The sequence below is a fragment of the Rhyacophila brunnea genome, unplaced genomic scaffold, assembly GCF_057557595.1.
Source record: "Rhyacophila brunnea isolate RB1 unplaced genomic scaffold, BYU_Rbru_1.0 scaffold_2, whole genome shotgun sequence".
Classification (NCBI taxonomy): domain Eukaryota; kingdom Metazoa; phylum Arthropoda; class Insecta; order Trichoptera; family Rhyacophilidae; genus Rhyacophila; species Rhyacophila brunnea.
Genome location: NW_028232859.1, coordinates 27,808,940 through 27,833,651, shown reverse-complemented (window position 1 = coordinate 27,833,651; position 24,712 = coordinate 27,808,940). Strand labels below are relative to the sequence as shown.

The 24,712-nt window shown below is 31.7% G+C and overlaps 1 protein-coding gene across 1 annotated transcript; it reads left to right on the top strand.

The window, feature by feature from the left end:
- Window positions 1-1,941: 1,941 nt before the first annotated feature.
- Rab32 (RAS oncogene family member Rab32) lies at window positions 1,942-23,646 on the top strand. The gene is made up of 5 exons (XM_085947834.1): window positions 1,942-3,994; window positions 15,200-15,416; window positions 20,940-21,121; window positions 22,279-22,422; window positions 23,390-23,646. The coding sequence occupies exons 1-5, from the start codon at window positions 2,744-2,746 to the stop codon at window positions 23,507-23,509; spliced, it is 1,914 nt and encodes a 637-aa protein (XP_085803960.1). The 5' UTR covers window positions 1,942-2,743; the 3' UTR covers window positions 23,510-23,646.
- Window positions 23,647-24,712: the final 1,066 nt, after the last annotated feature.

Below are 24,712 nucleotides of genomic sequence, written 5' to 3'. Positions count from 1 at the left end.
TGCCATCATTCTCTTGGTTGAAACTCTGTGCACATGGAACATTAATAAGATTGGATATAAATGTTAAATATTCTTATGCCAGAGGTAAGGAAAACAATCCCAGTGGAAATAATATATGCTGGCAAATTACATTTGCAGCTTATCTGTGTAATTCTAGCCGCATAATCGTTGCGATCCAATTAACACCTTATAGTTAAAATGTAATTGTGTAATGTTTTCGGTTATTGGATTTCAAGTGTCACATATATACACTTCATCTAGTAAGTTTTTCACAATACCGGTACAGGACGTTCATGCGACGTGAACACTGAACACCCAAGAAATAATACTACAGTTGCGTAGAGGAAAAAAGCTTTCATCGACAGTATTAAAGATTAACATTATGAATTTTAAAAATGCATAGGTTACGTGTAAAATAACACATGTATCACATATTATTTAAGTACCTACATATTATCAGTGGTTCCTAAACAGATTCCGCGAGAATTTGCTCAACATATGAGTTTTCATTACTATTTTTTTGTAAATAACTTTAATTTTTTAATTACACATATTTAAAAAAATTGTTGTAATATTAATTGACTCATACGACAATTAGTGTAAAATGAAAACGTTTGTAATTATATTATTAGTAAACTGTGTTTCTATTCAACGAATAATTCACAAAATTTGAGAAGGTACCATTCATACACAGATAAAATTAAATTATTATCATGTACAAGTACGTTTAGACAAAAATTTGGATTTTTTTAAATGCTGGGTAGTAATCAAGATTAGTAACTCTTATTATTGTACCTTGGCTTAAATCACAAAACCTAGTCCCCAATATTGGCGAAAATTTCAAAAACCCTTAGTTGCATGCTGTTAGTTAATTTAAACGTAACTACTGGTAATTATTGGTACAGCAGATTGGCCGGAATAAGATGGATGCAGATTTGAATCATGTCCGGCTTTATGACGATTAAATATATTGTTACCTGAAGATTTATCTTTCCCTTTTCAATAAATAATAATATAAATTTATTAAACTCTTTTTCATTTAGTATGTTTGTCAAATCAAATGTCATTATAAAATATGCATTATTATGCCGCTATCAAATCGAGCGACATGCTACCATATTAGGCGACAGCAAGATAATATTTAAAACAAACAAATTAATATTATTATTATTACAACCTACATTTTAGGTACACAAATTTAATTTGAGTATTACTATAATACGTATTAGTAGGCTTTATAATACGATGACAAAATATACGGATCTACGTCACTGAATTCTGTCAATATTGATTCGGATAATGTTACATTGTATCGAAGCCCTTTTTTATAATGTGTACACAAAATGTAATCCACACTGTCACACAGTGGCCAATTCGAAAAAAATATGCCACAGCAGAAGACAGCTAAGTCGTATTAACTAAATAATACCTTCATTACATTATGTTAATCGGTATTTTTTTATTGTTCCTGAAACCCATTCAAATATTGTGTGAATCGATGATACAATATATACATTGTCTATTTAAGATGTACATAATATATCTTACATAATTAATATAGTTAGCTCACAATAGTTGTACCATTATAATTTAAGAAACCAGGCAAATTATCTTATAACTACTACCGTTTTAATAGTTGATAATTTTCTTGTATTTAATGACCTGTTCTAGAATTATTCCTCCGGAAATGTAACCAATTTACGTACACAATATACATTATGCACGTTATTTTCCACGCTTTAATGCTAATAGGCTCTATCTAATCCCCACTTAAGTGTTAATGCAAATTTATTTTTTAAATTTTAGTTTACCTACCTAAGTAAACGGTAAATGCAGTAAAAGTTTTCTTTTAAAATACGTTTTATTTTTAATAGATGTATGCAGATTGCAGATGATTAAAGTATATATCTACTGATTGCCTACTTACAGTGTAACATTCCGAAGTAGGTATGTACTATTGTGTACAAATTATAAAAAATAATACCCTTTTAAATGCCTTGAGCTTATGGAAGTATAAATAATATAATTAACATAATTAATTAGAAATGCAACGAATCTCATTCATTATAAAATATTATTTTTGAATTATTGCCATCCAAATAATAATATTTATAATACGATGAATGCGTATGAACTTCTCATATTCGTATTTTTCTGTTGGCATTAGAGGGTATCGATTGTAGCTTTTCCATACATATCGAAGATGTTGAGTGTTAATGACGTTATGATGAAATTGAGTTATTTAAATGGGGTTTGATTACTATTGGAAAATGTTTAATCAACGACAAAGTTGCTACATACTATTTATAAGTCAGTTAAAAAATATATATATGACAAAAACTATACAATTATCTTTTTAAATTACTCTCCTGTAATAACTACTAATGCCTTTTTAGCTTAGTATTGTCGATATAACAATATTGTATTACCTATAGTTAAGCTTATTTTTACAATTAATTTGCAAAGTGTATACTAGATCATGATTCGCGGAGGCCATCTTACTGGCAGCGCAGACCGCGATCCCTTCCCGCAAAGTTCCGCGCCTCGACCACCCCACCCTCCGCGGCGAGTTTTCTGTTGGGCAGTTTCGCATTACCCGACCGCACGACAGGTAACGTGGAAACGAGCCGCGCCGTCGCTGTCACCGCATAACACAGACAACGCTATGTTGCGAAATACATTTTGTGCCGACGTTTTGAAAACAAACGGGCAATAACAACAGAATTGTTAATTTTTAATAGTTATGGAGGAAAAAAAGAGCGCGTCGCGAGATACGATTGACGAATCCTTCGACTCCATGACACCCTTCGAGGAAGAGGGTCCGCCGTCGATCGAGCAGGTGGAAACACCCCCACCAATGACTATAATTAAGCCTGAACACTCTAAAATTAAAACTAGACTTAGCGCCCTCGCGTCTCCTTTTAAAAATCCTAAAGGTTTTCATCTCGGTTCTTCCAAGCGCGGGAAATTTCTATCGGATAAGGAGGAGGACAGTGATAGAGACGCTAAAGATATGAGTAAACAGTCAAAGAAGAATAAAAAAAATAAAACGGACGATGAAGACGCCGGAGTAGAGGGAGAAGAGGAGGGCGGAGTCAGCGCTGAGGAGGAAAAAGGGAAAGGCAAAAAGAAAAAGAAAGGGGCACGCAGCAGAGCGGGGGCACTAGTTCGAAGGTTCGGCTCATTCGGAGGGCGGCGTAACTCGTTGAAGGATACGGCGGCGAAGGATGCGGGGGCGGAGACTAGTGAAAGACGCTCTTCGGGCAGTTCGAGTCTCACTCCAGGCTCAGTCAAACGACGAACCCCAGACGGAGAGGACGGTCTGCTCTCTGAGCCGAGTCTCAACGATGAATCCGGCTCACATTACGGATCCGTTGAAGACGTCGAGCCGCCGCGGCCGGAAAACATGCCATCTCCCTTAGAAACAGAGAAAGATCTTCCTGGATCGGAAAAAGGATCAACCGCACCTGCCAAAGTCGACCTTCCCATTTTGGAAAGTGAACCGCCACTAGATATAGCGGCAATAGCTACGACCCATCCTGTTTCGACTCTTCCGTTTGCGGTATCTGCGTGGAGGCCTAAGTCTAAATCACAGGAGATAGAAAAGCCGATAGAGTCGCCGAGTCCCGAAGACGCCGTGCGCAGACGCATCGCGTTCGTCGCGCAGGCCACTATCGCACAGTCGGAGGATCGCGAGGGGTCGGAGGGGGGAGATGATCAATTGATGAGCGAAGAGGGTTCTCCGGCGACTCGCCTTTCTCGCATGGTGCGTTTGGCGCGACAGCAGCAGAATATCATCTCCGGAGAGCGGAGCAGTTGCGACAGCTTCGAAAGAAAAGAAGTGGCGTCACAGGAGCGAGCGGAAGCGACTGACGAATCGGAGTACGAGGAGACGGAAGAGTCGAGAGGTCAATCTGGAGAGGGTGGCATGCCCCCGTTTGGAGACATCATTGACGGACCGGATGCTAATGCAGATATGGGAAGTGGAACTTCGGTAAGATTTCAAAAACCCACTTGAAAGTATATAGATATATAAACAACATTCATAATTTATTTTATACAATCATAGGATAAGGTAAATACAATAAGTACAATACAAAGTTTTATTGTTTACACAAATACCAATCTGTAGCAATGTTTAGCATGCATAGGTAAATCATTAATTAATTTTTCATAATTCGTAAACCAATCTATAAAACGTTCATAATAATATTAATGTCATATTAATGAAAACGATTAATGCGAGATTTTTTTTTGTAATTTGTTCACTATGTCGTTTATTATTAATGTAAATATGTTAACGCTTCTCCGAAAAGTAGTCTCGAAACTTGTTAACCACGTTGTATAAAAGTGACCTCAGTTCTAATTCATGCTTCACTAAGAAAGGTGACTATCGAGAGCTTTCTCAAGCTCATATTTCAAAATAACTGAGCTTTCGTGTCTTGTTATTGTATTTTGTAAAGCTTTATTATGAATGCCGATACTCTTCACCATACGTCAGCATGTGAGTGTTGTGGTTGGAAAGTTGAAACAACGACTATTTTACAAGTAAGCCATGTCGAAGAAGCAATCTCTAATAATTAAAATATAATATATTATATAGAAAATACCTCCACCGCATAATTTAATAACTATCGGAACTAGTGTCGTTAGCTTAACATGACTTTCTCAACTGATTATACAATACACTTTAATATAGTATTATATAAGTACACTGTCTTTCGTAAAATTTTAAGAATTTATAAATGCTTTTTTATATGTAAGTACATATTTTTAAAGCGTGTATTTTGTTTATAATTTTTCTATATTTATTTTAAACTCGAAATTGCATGACGATTATTTTCGTCACAAAATTGTTTAACTTTTTATACCTGCTAGACTGCTAGACCTAGATTTTACTTAACGCTTTCGCTGCTGAATAGATAATGAAATTTTAATTGCCCCCTTTAAAATGCACTTTAATTACATCGATCGGCCGCCTGGTCATTACGCACCGTGTGCGTCTTCCGCGTCCAAAGTATTAAGTATATTTTGGCAACAGTTAACATCACAACATATCACGTTAAAACAATACAATTACAATAGAAAATTTATTTGTGGATAGGGTAGTCTCTAGTTTGTTTTTAATATGTTGTACTCTATTTTTATTCTATATACTAAAAAATAAATTAAAACCGAAATAAACAAATTATTTAGATTAATATGAGCAGAAGAGTTGCTACGACGTACCTTATCACCTTATCAGAGTTTTAATTTATATTTATAACAGTAATTTATCATGTCTTTCGTAATATTATTGGCAATGAGCTTTTTTTAGCCAATTTATATTTAAATTAAATATCAAGTTCATTCTAAACCTGCCGCTCGTATAATTGCACCCATTACTGGAACACAATTAATTTTTACGATAATAGTTATTTATATAAGTATTTCCAAAACTCATCCGTAAACATAATTTGAATGAATATACATTTAATGGATAACACTAAAATAGATTATGTCTAAATTCCTGAATTTTATTATTATTTTTTTCGCTGTTTTAAATGTTATTTTTAGTTTTCGGTATGAATGTACCTACTACCTACTAATGATATTTTAAAAGATATCCTTTTGATGAGTAGTTGGGACTGTTCTTATACAAAGCAAATATTATTATGTACCTGGGTATCCTTTTACACGTTGCATTAAACTGTAGAATCTCACGGTATCGTGGAATTTGATATTATCTATTGATATCGTGGAACAGGAAAGGGATTTCCAAAGAGACCGTGGTATTTTAACTTCTGATCGTCGCAATATAAGATTACTCTGATCTCGTCAAACACGATACCTGTAATATTATGGACTATTCGCGTTGATTTATCAATAGAAACAACATGACGTGTATAATAAAAAGGTCTTCGTATGCTAACTAGCCTGCTCATATACATTTGGGTTGGCTTATATTAAGTCCATTTTTTCGTAAACAAATAATATATATTATTGTGGACACTGTACTGTTAAAATATTAACTCTATCTACACTGCATTCGCGTTAATGCTTTCACTATCAGCTTTAATATTGAAATAGTATATCTACGATTCTAAATCTATGGAGGACATGTTGAAAAATAAGGCGATGCTAATGGAGTCAAGCTTTTTTATTCTTTGATTTATTTTTTACTCAATATTGTAAGAAAGCATGCTTTAAAAAAAATTCTACTTTCTTTGTATCTTCATGAAAAGCCACCACTATATGTGTAAATAAATCAATGGATTTTATTTTCATTTAAGAACAGTGATCAAATCTTACTTTGAAAATAGCAAAATATATGTAAATAACACCAGTTAACATATAATAGTGGTGGACAACCTATTTGAAAGAAGGTCCAATTTATTCATTTTCTCTTTTCACGGGCCGCAGTGGATGAGATAATATAATATATTTTATTATTTTTAATTTAATAGTTACATATCAGCGACTCAAACCACTCTCCGCTTTGCATTACATACGTATGTATTTGCACGATAGAACTTAGGATAAGTATTATAGGAAATCACAGTTTCGTCGAATTCGATTAAAAAAATTTGGTTATTAAGTATCTACTTGTTATTTTGGGCGGTAGTTTGTGCATCACTGATATATATATATATATATATATATATATATATATATATATATATATATCTAAATATATTATGTGTATATTATATAACATGCCAAAAGAATTTTTAAGTACACGTGAACTAATGATTTTCGTTCTGGAATTCACATACGCATATTCACAATATTTAAACGGTTTTGATAATTATATTACCAAGAGTTTTATTTCGGTCATAAAAAAAATCATCGTTATCAAAATATTCAATGTCATTTTGATTATTTTCTTTTATTTAGAATTTATACGACTCAATACAGTTGCGTCGCTGAAAACAAAAATGGCAGTTAATTAAAAAATGACAGTTAAAATTAATTGTTGTCAATTCTTGATGAATGTGAAGCTTTTATATGAATACAAAAATTAGAGTAGGTAGGTACCTATCACTTAGATTATTACATTGACGTTTTGACCCAATAATCACATTTATTATTATTTACACTTTCACTTCGATTCGTTTACATACACCGGGGGGTGATGATTACAATGATACATATTTTTAAAGAAATATAATATCTCGTTTCAAAAAGTGCCTTTTTTACGCAATTCAATACTTTTCCACGATATTTTATCCATCCGTCATAATACAGATCTGAAGATTTTCTATAATAAAGAGACATTATTAATCCTAATGTATAATAAGTATTAAATAACAAAACATTATTCATAATTGCAAAAATGTCAATAATAAAATTTGGCGAGCGCCAGATATCTGTTTCGATTAAGTTAGTTGATTATTGCAATTTGAAGTACATACTCCCGTTAAATAGGATAGTTAAATAGCCAAGAGGTAAAAATACTCACCTGGAAATTGAAAGAGGTAAATTGGAATTCCACTCATTTTCTAATATGTATGTTTATGAGGCTTTTCAAATTATGTTTTTTCTTTAATATTATACTCAGTTTTTTTGAATGTTTAAGGATATTCGCAATCGATGGACAATTCAATGATACAGGTAGTGTTCAAGGAACGCCTTACCATCGATACTCAGCAGGACACTGAACCGAGTGATTGTCCATCGACTGGGATCATCGTGTACTCCTTTATTAACGATACTCTTTCGGTGGCAACCAACGGGTGATCAAACTAGTACCTACTATAGATTTTTAAAACGCCATAGAAGCCATATTTTTTTTCTAATTCCAACTAAAATTGACATTAATAATTGTGTTCAATCGTATTTGGAAAATCATCATGGAAAGATATACAGTTGTACAGCGTATACAGATTGTTAAAATTTATTACAACAATACGTAATGAATGTATTCGAGCTACGTTTTGGAAATTACGTGAAATTTATTGTCAAAATAATTGACCTACAGAGCTTACCATTCGTAATTTAATTAGAAAATTCGAGTCAAATGGTATTTTTTTGTAATTGAATCCTACCTGTCAAAAACGTAAACGTACTGCTGAAAATATCGATGTTAACAATCAATTACATGTCGTTTTCAAGAAATTGTTTCGTGTGGTTTATGGTCTGGAGGTGTAATTAAACCGTGTTTTTACGAAAACAAAAATGGAAATGCAATTACTGTCAATGGAGGATGCTACATAAACATGATAACGTATTTTTTCTTTTATGAAATAGATGATTTTGATTTGGACGATATGTGGTTCTAACAATATGGTGCAACATGCCATACAGCTCTTGACATAATCAACTTATTGAGAGAAAAGTCCACTGAATATGTTTCTTATTTGATCCATTTAGTTCAACCCAAAGTAGAGTTTTACTACTCTAATTCGTTGATTATCTTGAAACGTTTCCATTAAAAATATTATTTAATGTCAATTATTTTGAAAATAATATATATTATTTTTTTTTTCGTAGCAAGAATGTTGCCCATCTGCGTTTTCTATTTGGTACGCACAAGGCATTGAGCTGATGAAAGCGGAAGCCATCTAAAAATAAACATTTGTTTAAAAACAGTATTTATTCTAAACAAAATTTAATTTAAAGCCAATTATTCTGCAAAAACAAATGACAAACAAAAGACAACGGAGATTGTGCCTATTTAGTTATAAGTAGTAATATATTTAGGTATGGCTGATTTTAATTCACTTCTTTTGTGAAACGTGCATTTTTGGCAGTCTTATATAATTTAAAATAAGTAAAGTTGTAGTAGGTATATTGGTTGTTAAATATATTATGTTGTGGTTAGTTTTCAAATTTGATTTTTATTACCAATAAAACTTTTAAAGGTTCCATTTCGTATAATCGGTGAATTCATTATTTTTTTGCATCTATTTTTAGTATGTGCGCATAAAACTATTCGGTTGTATAATATGCAGTTTGGATGTTTCCACTATACACACGGTATCTACAAATACCTGTTATTTTACAGGGTAATAAACAAAATTAAAAACTCAAATATTTATAAATTAATAAATTACAATAGTGAATCCTTTAGTAAGTATATATTTTTCACTGCTATTTAATTTTATAAAGTCGTAAAATACTCACACCTATTTTTAAAATTCAATTCATTTTAAATATTTTGATACTAATTACCTATTGGAATCTTTATATATTTTTAAAATGTTGAAAGTATGTCCGACATTGTGAAGTATCTAATTAATTAATTAATATGAAGACACATTTTCAAATCAGAAAGATTGGTGGATGAGTGGTTTAGTTTGTATTTTAAATCGGAATAATATAATATAATGAGTGAAAATTTTGACAGTTCCCTTAAATACTTACCTTATATAATTGAATTATAGTAAAAATAAACTACAAAATATGCTCGTACGTAATTAGCAAGCAAACAAGTAAAGAAACCTTATCATATTTATGACAATTTTTCTATAACCGCTTATAAAAGTAATAACTTTGTCGCAAATAATGAAGTCTGTTTCTTTATTAGGAATTATTTTTTTGCATGTTATCATTTCACTTAGGTACGTGATTTATTAATATACCTAATGTCACGTCGCGAGTTTATTGACTTGAAAACATATAAGACGTAGCTATTTGCATCTGATTTTTATAGCTATTATAATGAATTAATTAAAATAAAATACAATATGGAAGACTTATTATTACGCATAATTATTATGGAATAATAATATGATAAATCAGGACCGGTGTCGTCCGCTTCATTTGACTGATCAGTTGAGGAATATTTTTATTGAAGCGGACGAAACTAGTCTTGACCGTCATTACATTATGTAGAATACGTTTTATATACTTACTTAATGTGTTTTATTTTAATTATTGCAATGACCTTCCAACAAGAATAATTGTCAGTTAACACAATTAAAATTTGGGTACTGTTCGGTTAAAGCGGATACAGCGGAAAACGCATTTTGAAAATAGCCGATAAACTGGATTATTTGTTAGTTTGGGTTAGTTTAGGTTAGGTTAGGTTTGGTTTGGTTAGGTTAACCTAACAAATAATCCAGTTTATCGGCTATTTTCAAAATGCGTTTTCCGCTGTATCCGCTTTAACCGAACAGTACCAAAATTTGTTGTCTATAAATATTACTGTGTACATTCTGTGTATAGCGTGAATATGTTGATAAGTCTACATTTTACTAAAATTTAAAAACGTCCAAAAAAATATATAATCTGATTTACCACAGAAAGCCAAGCGTACAAATAGCTGCCCTGAGAATTTATGTTTTTAGACTTATCAACATATTCACGCCATTGACGGAATTATATACCTACTTACTACTATTTTTTTAATTTTCCTAAAGCTTTAGAACGGGAAATTATAATTTTGTATTGTTATAATGTTTAGCTTGTGCAATAATTTGTGTCGGGATAAACAATCACCTATGTCGGTAGGTATATAGTCATATATGTAACATAGGAATATTCTTTGGTTACGAATTTACGTATGCATATGCTTTAGGCTTAGGGCTTAGATAACGAGTTAGAGATGTACTTGTCTTCAGATGTTTACACATTTATTTAGTCCATAATTAGGTCGCGCTTCGTGTAAATTCAATGAGCCTAAACGCCACATAATTTGTTTACGATATTTAATTACAAAATAACACTAATTATTTATTTTGATTCGAGTCATTTACAAAGAGGTCGAATTTGTAAACATCATTTCCAGCGATACAAGATGACTACTTGTCTTATAATTATTGGTATCGTGTAAATGCTGCCAGTACAACATTAAATAAATAAATCTGCGACAAAATGTTGTTTCTATTTTATTTTGTCTTTTAAATTGTATCCTCATTATACTTAGGAAACTATTTATTTTTTATCTAGAGGTTGTTTTGATCACCAAAATGACATATTTATTCTTCGTCGTGCACTGTCGAATCCATACAATTAATGATCATTCAAATTGAAAATGTAATTTACCAACATTGTATCCACAAAAATTGGTGATTTTGATCAAGTATTTTGATGCTTAGAGATATTTTTGGTCATCTAAAACTCGTAGCGCCCGTAAAACAAATACATATAAATAATAGTTAGTTATACATATTTTGAGTCCGGCGGGACTGTATTCACGCCAATGTGCATTGTCAATTATGCGATGAGCGTCTTATCTTGAAGCATTTCACAAATTGCGTTAATTTTACCACGTTTTTATTAGCTCGTATTCCCGTTTGTCCGGTACAGATTTTTTCTTGTGTGGCCAGTATAATTTTTTTCTTGTTTGTCCAAGATTTGTATTGGATGATTGAAGATTTGTTTAAGAACTTCCCGACTAGCTAGACATTTGAAACTTTTAGAATATATCACAACACGACGACAATGTATTATTTTAATACTTTTAGCCATTTTTAAGCAGAATTGAATTAATTTTCAGTTAATTCTGTTTTGTATGGGAAGTTATTATTGTTGGTTGCTAAGGGGGTCCTAGCAACTAAATTATTAATATATACGTGCGTTACTATGGAAATCAATATGAAATGTTAAAATGACATTTCTGTATTCTATATTTATTCAGTATTTCTATCAAGTACAATAAAAAGTTTTTATTAATACATAGAATTGTCAAGTTTATATGATTCAACAGAAAATTTAAGAACTTGGTATATAAAAAGTTCTTTTTATCTTGTAATTATTGTGTTTTAAATCAAAGTAGCAATTAAATTAATTATTAACCAGTGTCAGGATCTCTCCAAATTTTAATTCTAATAATTTGCACCAGCTTATAATTATTTAATAAACCATTTTTTATTCAATGAATAATTCACAGGATTTGAGAATGTAACATTCTATATTGATCATGTTTGTGACTATGAACATGAGTGCAATAAAAAATGTTACATTCTCAATTCATTTAATAATAATAAAAAAAATAGTTAAGTTACCTTAATCAAATCTAAGAAATTGCAGACGATATGTTTGGTGTAGAAAGTTAAGTAGGTACTTAAGTGAGTATAATATATAACACAATTATGACTCTATCATAAATCAATAAAATTTGATAAAAGTTATATTGGTTTTTGTTTAAAAACGTAGCAGTAAATTTTATGGTTATATTTCAATTTAAACCTTCCCTGCGATAACAGCGAAAACAATCACTTTGATCTTGTATAACATAAACATGCGTAACTGGAATTCAGTAGTCCTGGAACTAATTATAGTATAAATTATGTAGTGCCATGTCATAGAGATTTAAATAAATTTAGACGGAATATAATTTGATGTAAATAATATTATTCAATACCAAGTGCAATGTACCTAATGCATATGTATTTTAAATTAAATTAATTCAAAATGGTTGTCATGGGGGCTATTGTTCATGAGTTTAGATATTTTTCTGTTATACCACATCAATTCTATGTACTTTGGTTCGTACTATAAACATACCAAAATAAGTTGTATGTCGGCTGGTTTTTCTACAAAAATGAAAATATCTAAAAAATATTTTTTTTATTCCTTTTTTTTTGTGGAATACTGTGTATTTCATTTTACATAATCATAAAATAACATTAATCATTTAATTTTATTGATACAATGTTGAAGTTGATAACTGTCTCAACTCGGTATAAGTGATAATGTCTGATATACCTACGTCACAAATAATGCTTCATTCGATCATTATCACTTCTGAATAAACGGTTATTATGATATTACATAAGCAATAATCATTTAATTAGAATATGCCTTCTCGTGCTCAAGAATTAGGCTGGGCGAATGTGATTATTTTTACGGATACTATCGACGACTGTACCGTACTACTTACGTATAATTCAGCGCCCTTCCGATTATGTTTTATTTCTTTCCAAAACTATCAAACCTCCTCGTAATGTGGCATACTTATAGAGATTTTAACATGACGTAATACTAGCTATGTAAGTATATAAAATATCCTTTAATAATGTATCGTACGTGTTGCTTTAAAGCCAATAATTATTGATAAAGTTGTTACTCAGTAATTTGCTATATTGGAATAGAATGTTCAATTTCAATTTCAATTTATTTATTTTTACATATTGTGGACATTACAAATTATAAGTTTAAGACGTTCACAACATGACATAAAAAAGAGATAGATAATATGTTATTAAACAGTAGAAATATGTACATACAAAAATATTAATTATATAGGTACATGGAAATACACCGGATGAGTTAAGCAGACCCTATTTTAAAAATTTATAAAATAACGTCCACCTATACTCATCCTCACGTAGGTGGAATATATCAACACCCGAAGCAATTTCGTTGAACATAGTTATCGCCCTCCCAATTGGCATTACCAGTGGCAGGTTGGTTCTGCACCTTGGGAGAATAAACAACTGATGTTCTCTATTTCTAAGATAGTTATCAGGGACACACAGGTCAACACTGCCCAGAATGGCAGAGTTCTCATTTATACCTCGTATAAGTCGAAAAAAATACATAGCTAAATAAAGATTTCTTCTAAATTGCAAACTGCAGTATGTAAGCATGCCTAAGAGAAAGTCAGTTGGATAAAGCCACGGATAGTATCCGTACAACCTCAAATAAAGGAGTCTCAAGAATTTCTTCTGAACCCTCTCCACCATAAGGCCATACTTCAACTGATGCGGTGCCCAAACAATAGACCCACTCTCAAGTCTGCTTCGAACTAAAGAATTAAATAAAAGTTTTAATACCGTAACATCCGAAAAGACCCGGGAAGTACGCATGACGAAGCCCAACATTTTAAGCGCCTTGTTACAAATGGTAACTATATGGCTAATAAATGTCAGTTTACTCTCAAACGTAATGCCAAGATCCCTTACAGATGATATTCGTGACAGAACTCTGCCATGCATCGAGTATTGGAAAAACAACACTTTTGAGGCTCTGGTAAACGACAAAAGATTGCATTTATCAATATTGAATTCTAGTTTGTTACGCCTGCCCCAATCTAATATATTATCTATATCAAGTTGGAGCTGACGACAATCGTCCAAGGTGACAACTTCCAAAAAGAGTTTCAAGTCATCAGCGAACAACAAAAACATAGCATTTTTTATTACCAATGCTATGTCATTTATAAAAATCGTGAACAGCAACGGCCCTAAGATTGAGCCCTGAGGGACACCAGAAAATGTGTTAAAGGTCTGTGACTGATAAAGGCCGTACGATACGTATTGTTGACGGTTCCTAAAATAACTCCCGAATAGCTTCAAAAATCGATCAGACAATCCAATAAGTTGGAGTTTTTCCATCAGGACATCATGATCGACTTTGTCAAATGCTTTCGAGAAGTCATTGTAAGAACAGTCAATAACAGTTAATAACTATCGTTAAAATAATTAATATGTAGATATTTCGGCTACTTAAAAATGTAACCATGGGGGCAATTATTTATTACTTGTATGACAACTTCTACTAACAATTAACAATACACAACTTAGACCGAGAACTCAGTCATAAAGTAAGGAGTTAGTATGCAAAATCATCATTTTATCTAGAATAATTCTAAATCTGAATAAGAACATGGCCATAAAACTGCAAAAAATCTTGTTTGTCCACGTACATGGATGTATTGTTATGAATATTATCATCTTTTTAACTTTATCGAAAATTTTCACATGTAAAATAAATTGCAATGACTGAGAATTTTAATATCGTAATAATTTTCTGGGTTATCATGTGCTCTTCCTCCTTCTTTCTTGGACGTTTCGGGTTCGTTGTATAGCCCGGTACATGTGTTGCATTCTGGGTGAAACTAAAACAAGATTGAATGCTCGAGTATGAAAAAATATCTGATAAACTTAAACAAGTGTTAAAGAATGTGTTATTTTCAATAATTACGTATCTATGTATCATGTTCTGTGGTAAATACAAACAATGTTATTTATTGAAATAACCAACTCGTAACAAAATGATAAAAGTCGTTGTAATTTTCCCAAAGCATTTAGATGATTGATATCTACCTACATACATATTAAAAGCTACGTCATAATAAATACTGATTTTCTGATAAACCAACATTATCTTCAAGTTGCATTTTTTATTCAATACTTGCATTTCACCAATTTCAATAGGTACTCTTTAAATCGAGCTGTATAATTGCAAACCACACGCATTTGTTTGGGTGGTCACAAAGTAGAGATATAATGTTTTATCTAATCATGTATTATCTGTTAATTGTCCACAGTCACACCCCGCCCCATTGGGTGGCGATCGTCGAGAGCGTCTCTACAAGATCTTGGTGATTGGAGAACTTGGAACTGGAAAAACCTCAATAATCAAGCGATACGTGCACCAATTCTTCAGTCAGCATTATCGCGCCACCATTGGTGTAGATTTTGCCCTTAAAGTACTCAATTGGGATTCAAATACCACCATCAGATTACAGCTATGGGATATCGCTGGTGAGTTAATAATACTTACTGCCTAATTTTAACATTAAGGCCATGCATTAGTTGAGGCACGGTCTAAAAAGATCGTCGCTAGGCGATGTGCGGATTGCGGGTCGCGGGTGCAAAAGACGCCTGTCAAACGAAATATTATTTCTCATATAAATCCAACATACGTCCATTTTACGTTCTGTTTATTATTCTATTAGTAACAATAATAATATATTCATTGACATGTTTTCTTTTTAAAGTAAATGGGTAACGTTTTTAGTCATCTTTACACGATTTTAGAATTAATTGGCCCGTCGCCATCACGCAGCAAAGTGACGTATGTCTGACTCAACGTTCTCTCTATGAATGCGAAGCGAGTACAAAATTTCGTCGCGCGTACAGTTGAGAATTATTTGGCGTTTCACTGATGCGTCACCTTAACTATTTCACCCATGTCTGCCTGGGAGCAACTAGAAATGGACCGGAGTGCACCGGAGCGCCATTCCAGTTCATGAAATCAGCAAAATTATTGCTAAAAAAATAATTTGGCAGTGTAAGCTAGATAGGTTATTAAAAAACCTAAGACTTATTTTTATAAAATACACATAAAATCAGTAACTAAGTATGTTAATATTTTCGGAAAATTATCGAGCGCTCCGGTTCGTAAAATTTTCCATTTCAAGTTCTTTCTGCCTGAGAGCATATTATCATGACAAGCATAAGATCTCATGTTTTTCGGTCTAGCACTACTTTCCGTGCTTCTTACCATTCTTACTAATCGCTTATATAGAATCTCCACAGGGTGAGGGAGGTTGATCACGACAACGAAATCCTTACGGTTGTTCTACAAGGGCGTGGAGTGTCGCAGTCTCGAGGGGCATTCAGAATACGTGCCCAACCATGTGGAGATAATTTTCGTGATAGTAAAATGATATTACCGTTTTTTATGATAAAATTGATTGTAGTCCGAGGAGGCTTGATACTTGGGGACTACTCAGTCGCAAACTGTTGTAGGCAATAATGATATCATGTAAGGCGTAAGCATATTTACTCATATTTTCGCATACTCGCTCATATTTTTGTTGATCTTATGGGCAATCGAATTCCACCGTTTGGGCATGTACAAAACTCTTACTTGGTATATTTTTTCCATAGTTTTTAACATAATTATGCTTTCTGGAAATAAACCTGCATAAAGTAGATTGTCATTAAAGCCTATTAGATAGACATAGGGACGTCATATCTAAAGGAAACGTAACGATGTTCTTTTGACGTCCTTACCTACTCCGTCAACTACGTGATATGGAAATGAACTCTAGGAAAAAATATCTTCGTTAATAAACTGACATAGTAAAACTTTCTAGCCAGTCAGGTAGGTATTAAAATTGTTCCCATTCTGATATTCATAGCGGATTCGGATTATATAAAAGTGTCAGAGATCTGTAGATTAGAATGTATTATGAGGTAATAATTTGACACGTGTTACGGGTTTTATCACTTTGTCTGTGAGAGCATGGCCTTGTATAATTATATATATATATTTAAATATTGGAGGTAAAACTATTTGGTTTGGTAAATAAATATTAGATTATTATATAATTGAGATAAATTTATATAAATGAGAATAAATTTCAGTAGGTAAATATCAATTTACTTAAGAATCAGTAATGTAATCAGTGGTGTAGCGTTTAGATAACAAAGTCCTGGTCAGATGATTAATTATATTATAGTAAATTAATCCACCTCATCTCCCTGGAATTCATATTTGAACTTTACAATAACTAGGTAATGGAGTGTTTATAGTGTATTCTTGGTCGTACCCTCATGGTTGAGGATCGTGACCACCTTTGAATTTTGTTATTCTTTGAGCGACCAAGACTTTCCATCCCTCTCGATCTTCAGTTTCTCTCAGGGCAGAATGAATGGTCCGATGAATGATCAGCCCAACCTAATTTAAATAGTTTTAGAATTAAGTCAGTCAGAAATGTGAGAACGAGAGGTGGGTATAAATTAATGATCAAGTTGGGAAAGCCTTCGAAAGAAGAAAAAGCTATAAATTACCTCATTTTGACTTTTATCGTATGGCTCAATATTCGTTTACGTCAATTTTTACGCTACATCTCTATTAATATTCATACAATATGTATATTTTATGTTTTAGGAAAGTTGTATTTTTTTTTCTATAAAATATACATGTGTTGTAAGAACAAAATATTTTGGTTCCGTGATATTCATAGTTTTCAAACATTCTACATTTTTGAAAATTCTTAGGGGTCGACTACGTTTTGAAAAAAGTAATGGAACGTCGACTCCACGCGCTAAGTCCCACTACACCACTGATAATGAAGATACTAACAGATCACTATAATTAATACCAAACTAGATAATTAACTTATTTTCGATTTGTGGAAAACATTTGACTAGTTTGTTATGCGTCAATGACATTGAGCTACTTTACAAGCTGTTTGTTGACGAATTTAAAAGCGGGCGATTCAGCTACTGCGATTGTGATGATAACACACAAAACTTTCCATTCGCTGAGAAGCCAACAAGCTAGCGACTATTTTGACAGAACGTAGTTCGTTTTTTTACGACGTTTTTTCAGACGCAGTAGACCCACACGCCGGCGTGTAGCGTGTAAAGTTGACCGGCTTTCAACTTTTCTCGGTAGATTGTTTACAATCTACTTGTTAGCTTGTTCGATGATGCGACTTTATAGGCAGATTGTAAGTTCATCAACAAGCAGCTCGTAAAGTAGCTCAATGTCATTGACGCTATAAACACCTGAATAATTTCTAAATCGAGTTATTGTATAGAATTTGTTGGGTAATTGCTTTACTATAAATATAATGTCGCTTACATTCAAAAACATTGAAGAAAAATTTGCAACTTATGTAATATAGTAGGTTATATTATCATTATATTAGTGGGGGTCCACCCCCTGACTACGTTTCCCCCCGACCCGACCCATCGAGACGTCGCGCACTAATGCAATATTTAAATTTAAATATCACAAAAATATATCAACGACAGTCGACACCCATCTTTTTACATTTATATCTAGAAACTGTCTACGAGGAATCTATTAAGTTGTCAGATCGATAGGATCATTAAGGGGGGACATGCTCGTCGAAGGTCAAAATTGAGTTTTTATTGTATTTTCAAACCATGATCCTGGACACTCCTTAAACGTTGTAGATAATCTATTTATATAATTTTGAAGCCTTATTATCCTTTATAGTTATTTTAAACATTTGATGACTGCATGAAGTATTTTTGTTACATAAAATAGTATTCTCTTAAACCTCTCGCTCTAATGTTTTAGAATATAGTCATATTTCGGTACAGAACTGTGCAGTGGTGTTAAGATTTTTTACTTTTATTAATTTTTAAACGCATTTATAAAACCATTAGTATAATTTATTACGAGATAATTTTTGTAAAATATTCACGATAAAAAATTATTTTGATAATCTCTGTGATCCCAAATTTGACAAGAATTAGGCATTTTATTATTCAAAAAATCGGCAAGATTAACACATTTGAAGATGATTCTAAAGATACTTATTATAAGCTATGTCTTTGACCATTCAAGTGTGATAAAAATCTTATGAATAATGATTGCTTTATAATAATTATTGACCTAAGAATAAGGTAGTGTTTTTTTGAAATACGCAATTTCTTTTGTCATTACCTAGTGGTTAAGCTACAACATACGGCCGTAGCCATAAAATGACAAACTATAATTAAAGTAGGGAGTAAAATTATGTTAACGCGCGTGTTTGAACATGTACCTAACCGAATTTTTTTTTATTTTTTTTTAAACGGTACATGTTCAAACACGCGCGTCAATATCATTTTACTCCCTACTTTAATTATAGTTTGTCAATTTATGGCTACGGCCGTATGTTGTAGCTTAACCACTGGGGAATGACAAAAGAAATGGCGTATTTCAAAAAAACACTACCTTATTCTTAGGTCAATAATTATTATAAAGCAATCATTATTCATAAGATGTTTATCACACTTGAATGGTCAAAGACATAACTTATAATAATTATCTTTAGAATCATCTTGAAATGTGTTAATCTTGCCGATTTTTTGAATAATAAAATGCCTAATTCTTGTCAAATTTGGGATCACAGAGATTATCAATATAATTTTTTATCGTGAATATTTTACAAAAATTATCTCGTAATAAATTATGCTAATGGTTTTATAAATGCGTTTAAAAATTAATAAATGTAAAAAATCTTAACACCACTGCACAGTTATGTACCGAAATATGACTATATTCTAAAACATTAGAGCGAGAGGTTTAAAAGAATACTATTTTATGAACAAAAATACTTCATGCAGTCATTAAATGTTTAAAATAACTATAAAGGATAATAAGGCTTCAAAATTATATAAATAGATCATCTACAACGTTTAAGGAGTGTCCAGGATCATGGTTTGAATATACAATAAAAACTCAATTTTGACCTTCGACGAGCATGTCCCCCCTTAACAAAAAGTTAGTTTTATTTAATAACGTTGTGGGTACATAATTATAGAGACCTCTAGTTCGTGTACCGGACCGCCCCCAAATTTTAACATGCCAAAATTGCAAGTCTATATGAATAGGAAATATAGAAAGATTGGCGAAGATTGAGCATGACAAAAATAGTTGCAGATTTCACATTATCTTTTTATATTATAACGTTGATATGCATTAGGTAGGTACATATCAGTGGCGAAGGGTGGAGGTAGGCTGTTAAGATCCGCCATAAATAGTGCACATTAAACTTTTTCAGACATACATATTTGTTTTCATTGAACTAAGACTACAATTTACAGATAGTGTTGGTTAGTTTTTAAAATTCAATTAAACCCTGAGAAACCAAGCCATAATAGATAATAGTCCAAAAAATACATGTGTATCTATAAAATATCTAAAATTATACAATTAAATCATACATAACTTTGAATATTTTATAAATAGAATAATATTTTTTATTTATTATAGTTTGGTTTAGTCAGGGCTTAATGAATTAAAAAAATTAACCAACAATATGTGTAATATGTATATTTAATCCAACGAAAACAAATAACTATGAATGAAAAAGTACCCACAATTTTGTCGTATTCCCCAAATTAGACCAAAACTATTATGGTTTCGTTTAGGCATGGTTTAATTGATTTTTAAAAACTAACTAACACCATCTGTAAATTGTAGTCTTAGTTCAATAAAAACAAATACATATGACTAAAAAAGTTTAGTGTGCACTATTTATAGCGAATCTTAACAGCCTACCTCCACCCTTCGCCACTGGTACATATTATGAACCATGATTATCTATTTTCATGCAACGCCATTAAAATATAATTAATAATATGTGCTCTAATTTCTTGTTTTATCTAAATGTTTTAAATTTGTACCGAACGATTGATTCGTTCTATGATTGATATGCATTTAGATTCATGGCATGGATGAATCCTCACACAAATTACATTATAAAATCTTGAAAGTAATATAGTTTCATTCATTTGATGTTTTCGTTTTAGGTCAGGAGCGCTTTGGGAATATGACACGAGTTTATTACAAGGAAGCTGTGGGTGCATTCATAGTCTTCGACGTGACGAGAGTCGCGACCTTCGAAGCAGTCGTCAAGTGGAAACAAGACTTGGACTCCAAAGTCCAATTACCTGATGGATCTCCAATTCCCTGCGTTTTATTAGCAAATAAGGTATAAAGATACACACATAAATATCGCTAGTTGTCTATTTATTTCCAGCTAACGCATTGATTTATAATGCTGTGGGTCCCAGGTTCGAATACTGGGTTTAGAAAATACACATATTGTTTTTCAATATGTGTTTAGAGTCAGAGTTTGGACCTAATAGATGTTGAGCAAGTGGCTAATATCCATTTCTCGTAAAGAATATGTGTGTTTGGACTTTAATTTCTTTTCAGCAGGCCTTTGATATCTGGAATACTCTGCCGAATATACCAACTTCGCATATGCTTGGATTTAATCTTGCAACACGATTAAATCAATATTAATAAATATCACTACAAAAAATTAGAACTGGAGTGACAATATGTTGGTTCATTTTGAACCATGGGGCAGACGAAATCAAAGATATTGTGTTAACAACTAGTACATAAGAACTTGGAATGTAGTTCCTTAAGTTAGTGTAATAAAATATGATTACAGATATCACTAAAATGTAATTTTGGTGTGATATCTTAGTTCTAACAATCTAAGAGAGTTGCGTGCTTTAACGACGTATATGTGGTGTAATGTTGTGAATAGGCCTCATTAAAATCCACGCAAAATCCAAAAAGCTTGGTCTCCCTCACTATTACCGTTCAAAAAAACATAAAATCTCCAAAATAAAAAAATAGTTTTATTGACAGTATTTTGTTGATTTTTTTGCATTTCGGCTGGAAATGTATTTTTGTGAAGGGCGGATTTCTGGCCGCTTTCATGTAATTAATTAAGGGGGGACATGCTCAGCATAGGTCAAAATGGAGCTTTTATTCCATTTTCAAAGCATGATCCTGGACATTCCTTAAACGTTGTAGATAATCTATTTATATAATTTTGAAGTCTTATAATCCTTTATATTTATTTTAAACATTTGATGACTGCATTAAGTATTTTTATTACATAAAATAGTATTCTTTTAAACCTCTCGCTCTAATGTTTTAGAATATAGTCATATTTCAGTATATAAATGTGCAGGCTGTGAACGATCATATTAAAAATATATAAATTGAATTGAAGTATTGAAATGTCTTTCTACATAAATATGTTATGTAGGTACATACTACATATTGCGTGCCTATAGTTATCGCAAAAATGTAATATGTTAATATATCTATGGTATGTTTTCTCAGTGTGATCATCAAAAGGAGGGAATAGTAAATACTCCTTCGAAAATGGATGAATATTGCAGAGAAAAAGGCTTTGCTGGTTGGTACGAGACTTCAGCAAAGGAAAATATCAACATTGAAGAGGCAGCTAGGTCACTAGTGAACAAGGTATATTATAGATTATGTATGCTTATTAACATTGTAGATACGTTATTGAACATCCATAATGCAAATGATATAGCAAAAAATTCCTTCAGGTAATTATAATTGATATTGGATTTCTTTAATAACGAATCTTTACAATAATGAGAGATATTGTAACGAATTTATTTATTTTCAAGTTTTAGAGTTATTTAGTAGATATTGTTACTCATATTATATTATTACCAATACATAGGAAACACACTATATGACTCAGTGGGTCTATTCTATAAATACTTATCGACCACTAAAGTGATAAATAATATCAAACTTAGGGTAAGTTTGTATCAAAGTACTAGCAGTTATTGTAACAATTACAATAAGATGTTTGTAATTGTTGCAATTGTTACAATACCTGCTAATACTTTGATACAAACTTACCCTAAGTTTGATATTATTTATCACTTTAGCGGTCGATAAGTATAGAATATACCTACCCAGATGTGCGTTTAAGTAATCATTCGACGGGGCACGCATGATATTCCTTGAATGTCCCTTCTAAATGACGTTATGATTGATTCTTTAAATAATTTTATTTATTCTTAATTCATCATGTAAGATCATTATAGATAGATATATTATAATCACTGTAATGACAGTAACAATGAGCAATTTAAAAAAAATTACATATATGATATTTTTTGAGCTTCAAAACACTACAAACTCTTTGTTTACAGACCTAACTTTTTTCAATAATATTAATTATATGGTGTAGTACACTTTATTATAGCTACTAGTAAACTTACTTATATGCAATTATATTAAAACTAAAAATATATCAACTGCACGTGAATAAGATTATCAATATTCGCATAAGTACTAAAATATAAAATGCATACAGGCATATAATATTCTTCTTTAACAGTAAGGGAGACTACCCCGTACATAGGCAATATATTAATTTACTTATCAAAATGGAATGATTGGTTTTCAGATTCTCCTTAATGATAAAATAATGACAAGTAACGATGGTAGAGACGGTGACAAATTCGCACTGGAAGGTCAAGGTGGATCCCAAGAAGAGTCTTCGAATACCAAGTCATGTGCCTGCTGATGATGTCGTTCTGTCCACCAATGCCAACGGTCTGCCAGCAGTGCCTTCAATATAAAGACAATCTCAAATCGATTCAATCAAAGGTCATTCATTGCATATCGCTAAATTTTGACACCAGTCTTTGCCAAATGTTTTTATTTAGTATATTATTATTATGTACATATTACTAAATTCATCATTCATATATATCTTAGAAATATATATATATCTTATCATAAAAAAAATGATTTTTTTAATAATGAATAAATCGTAATACATACATAGATACTAACTATAACAGTATATTATTAATATTATCATTGTTACTTATTAGTTAGACACACCTAGAAGTTATAACCACTAATTTATTCCTTTATCAAACTTCACTATTTCAGTTCGACACCGTAACTAGTGAAAAAAAATCAGTGTATGTATATGTTTATATATTATGTTTTTATTTATTCCACCTTACGTCTCACATATAACTATTTAATTATTTTCATTGGTTCATAATAATATAAACGTATCATTCAGTTATGTTATAACAATCAACAAAACACATTAACATATTTTGTAATACAAATTTATTGTAGCTAGGGGTAATATGTCAATAATTTTATAAATGCACCTAATATTATTATAATGAGTAGGTACCTAGTAGGTAATCGGTAGACTTGTGTCTAACGAATATTTGACTAAGATCGTGTGAGGCACTTTGTGCCACCTCGTGGGTCGTTGTTAAAATATAATGTAAACAATTTTGATAAAATAATCGTAATTCCTTTGAAACAGTTTATATTCTTTCGGTTTTGTAAATTCCCTACAATGGCAATTATTATGAACGTGAAACTTTATCCAATTAGCCAGATAGGATTAACTAGATTAGGTATTATAAATTCTTAGCGTATTTTAGGTTGATTGAAAATTGAGCAATATTATAAGTCTTCTGTCTACGTATGATAATCTCATTACAGCACTGATCCGTTACACTGTTGCGTACATTAAATATTAATTAAACAAATGCATGACAATAACGCTTAGTATCAGATTTTAAATCAAAATAATAAAGAAAACCGTATTACACCATATTACAAGATACAATTTTTAATCAACATAGTATCTGGGTATTCAACTGTCCAGATGGTATCAAACGATTCCAATAACGGTAGGTAATCAGTAGTTGCAATAATATTTTATTACTATGTAGAAAAGATTCGTAATTAA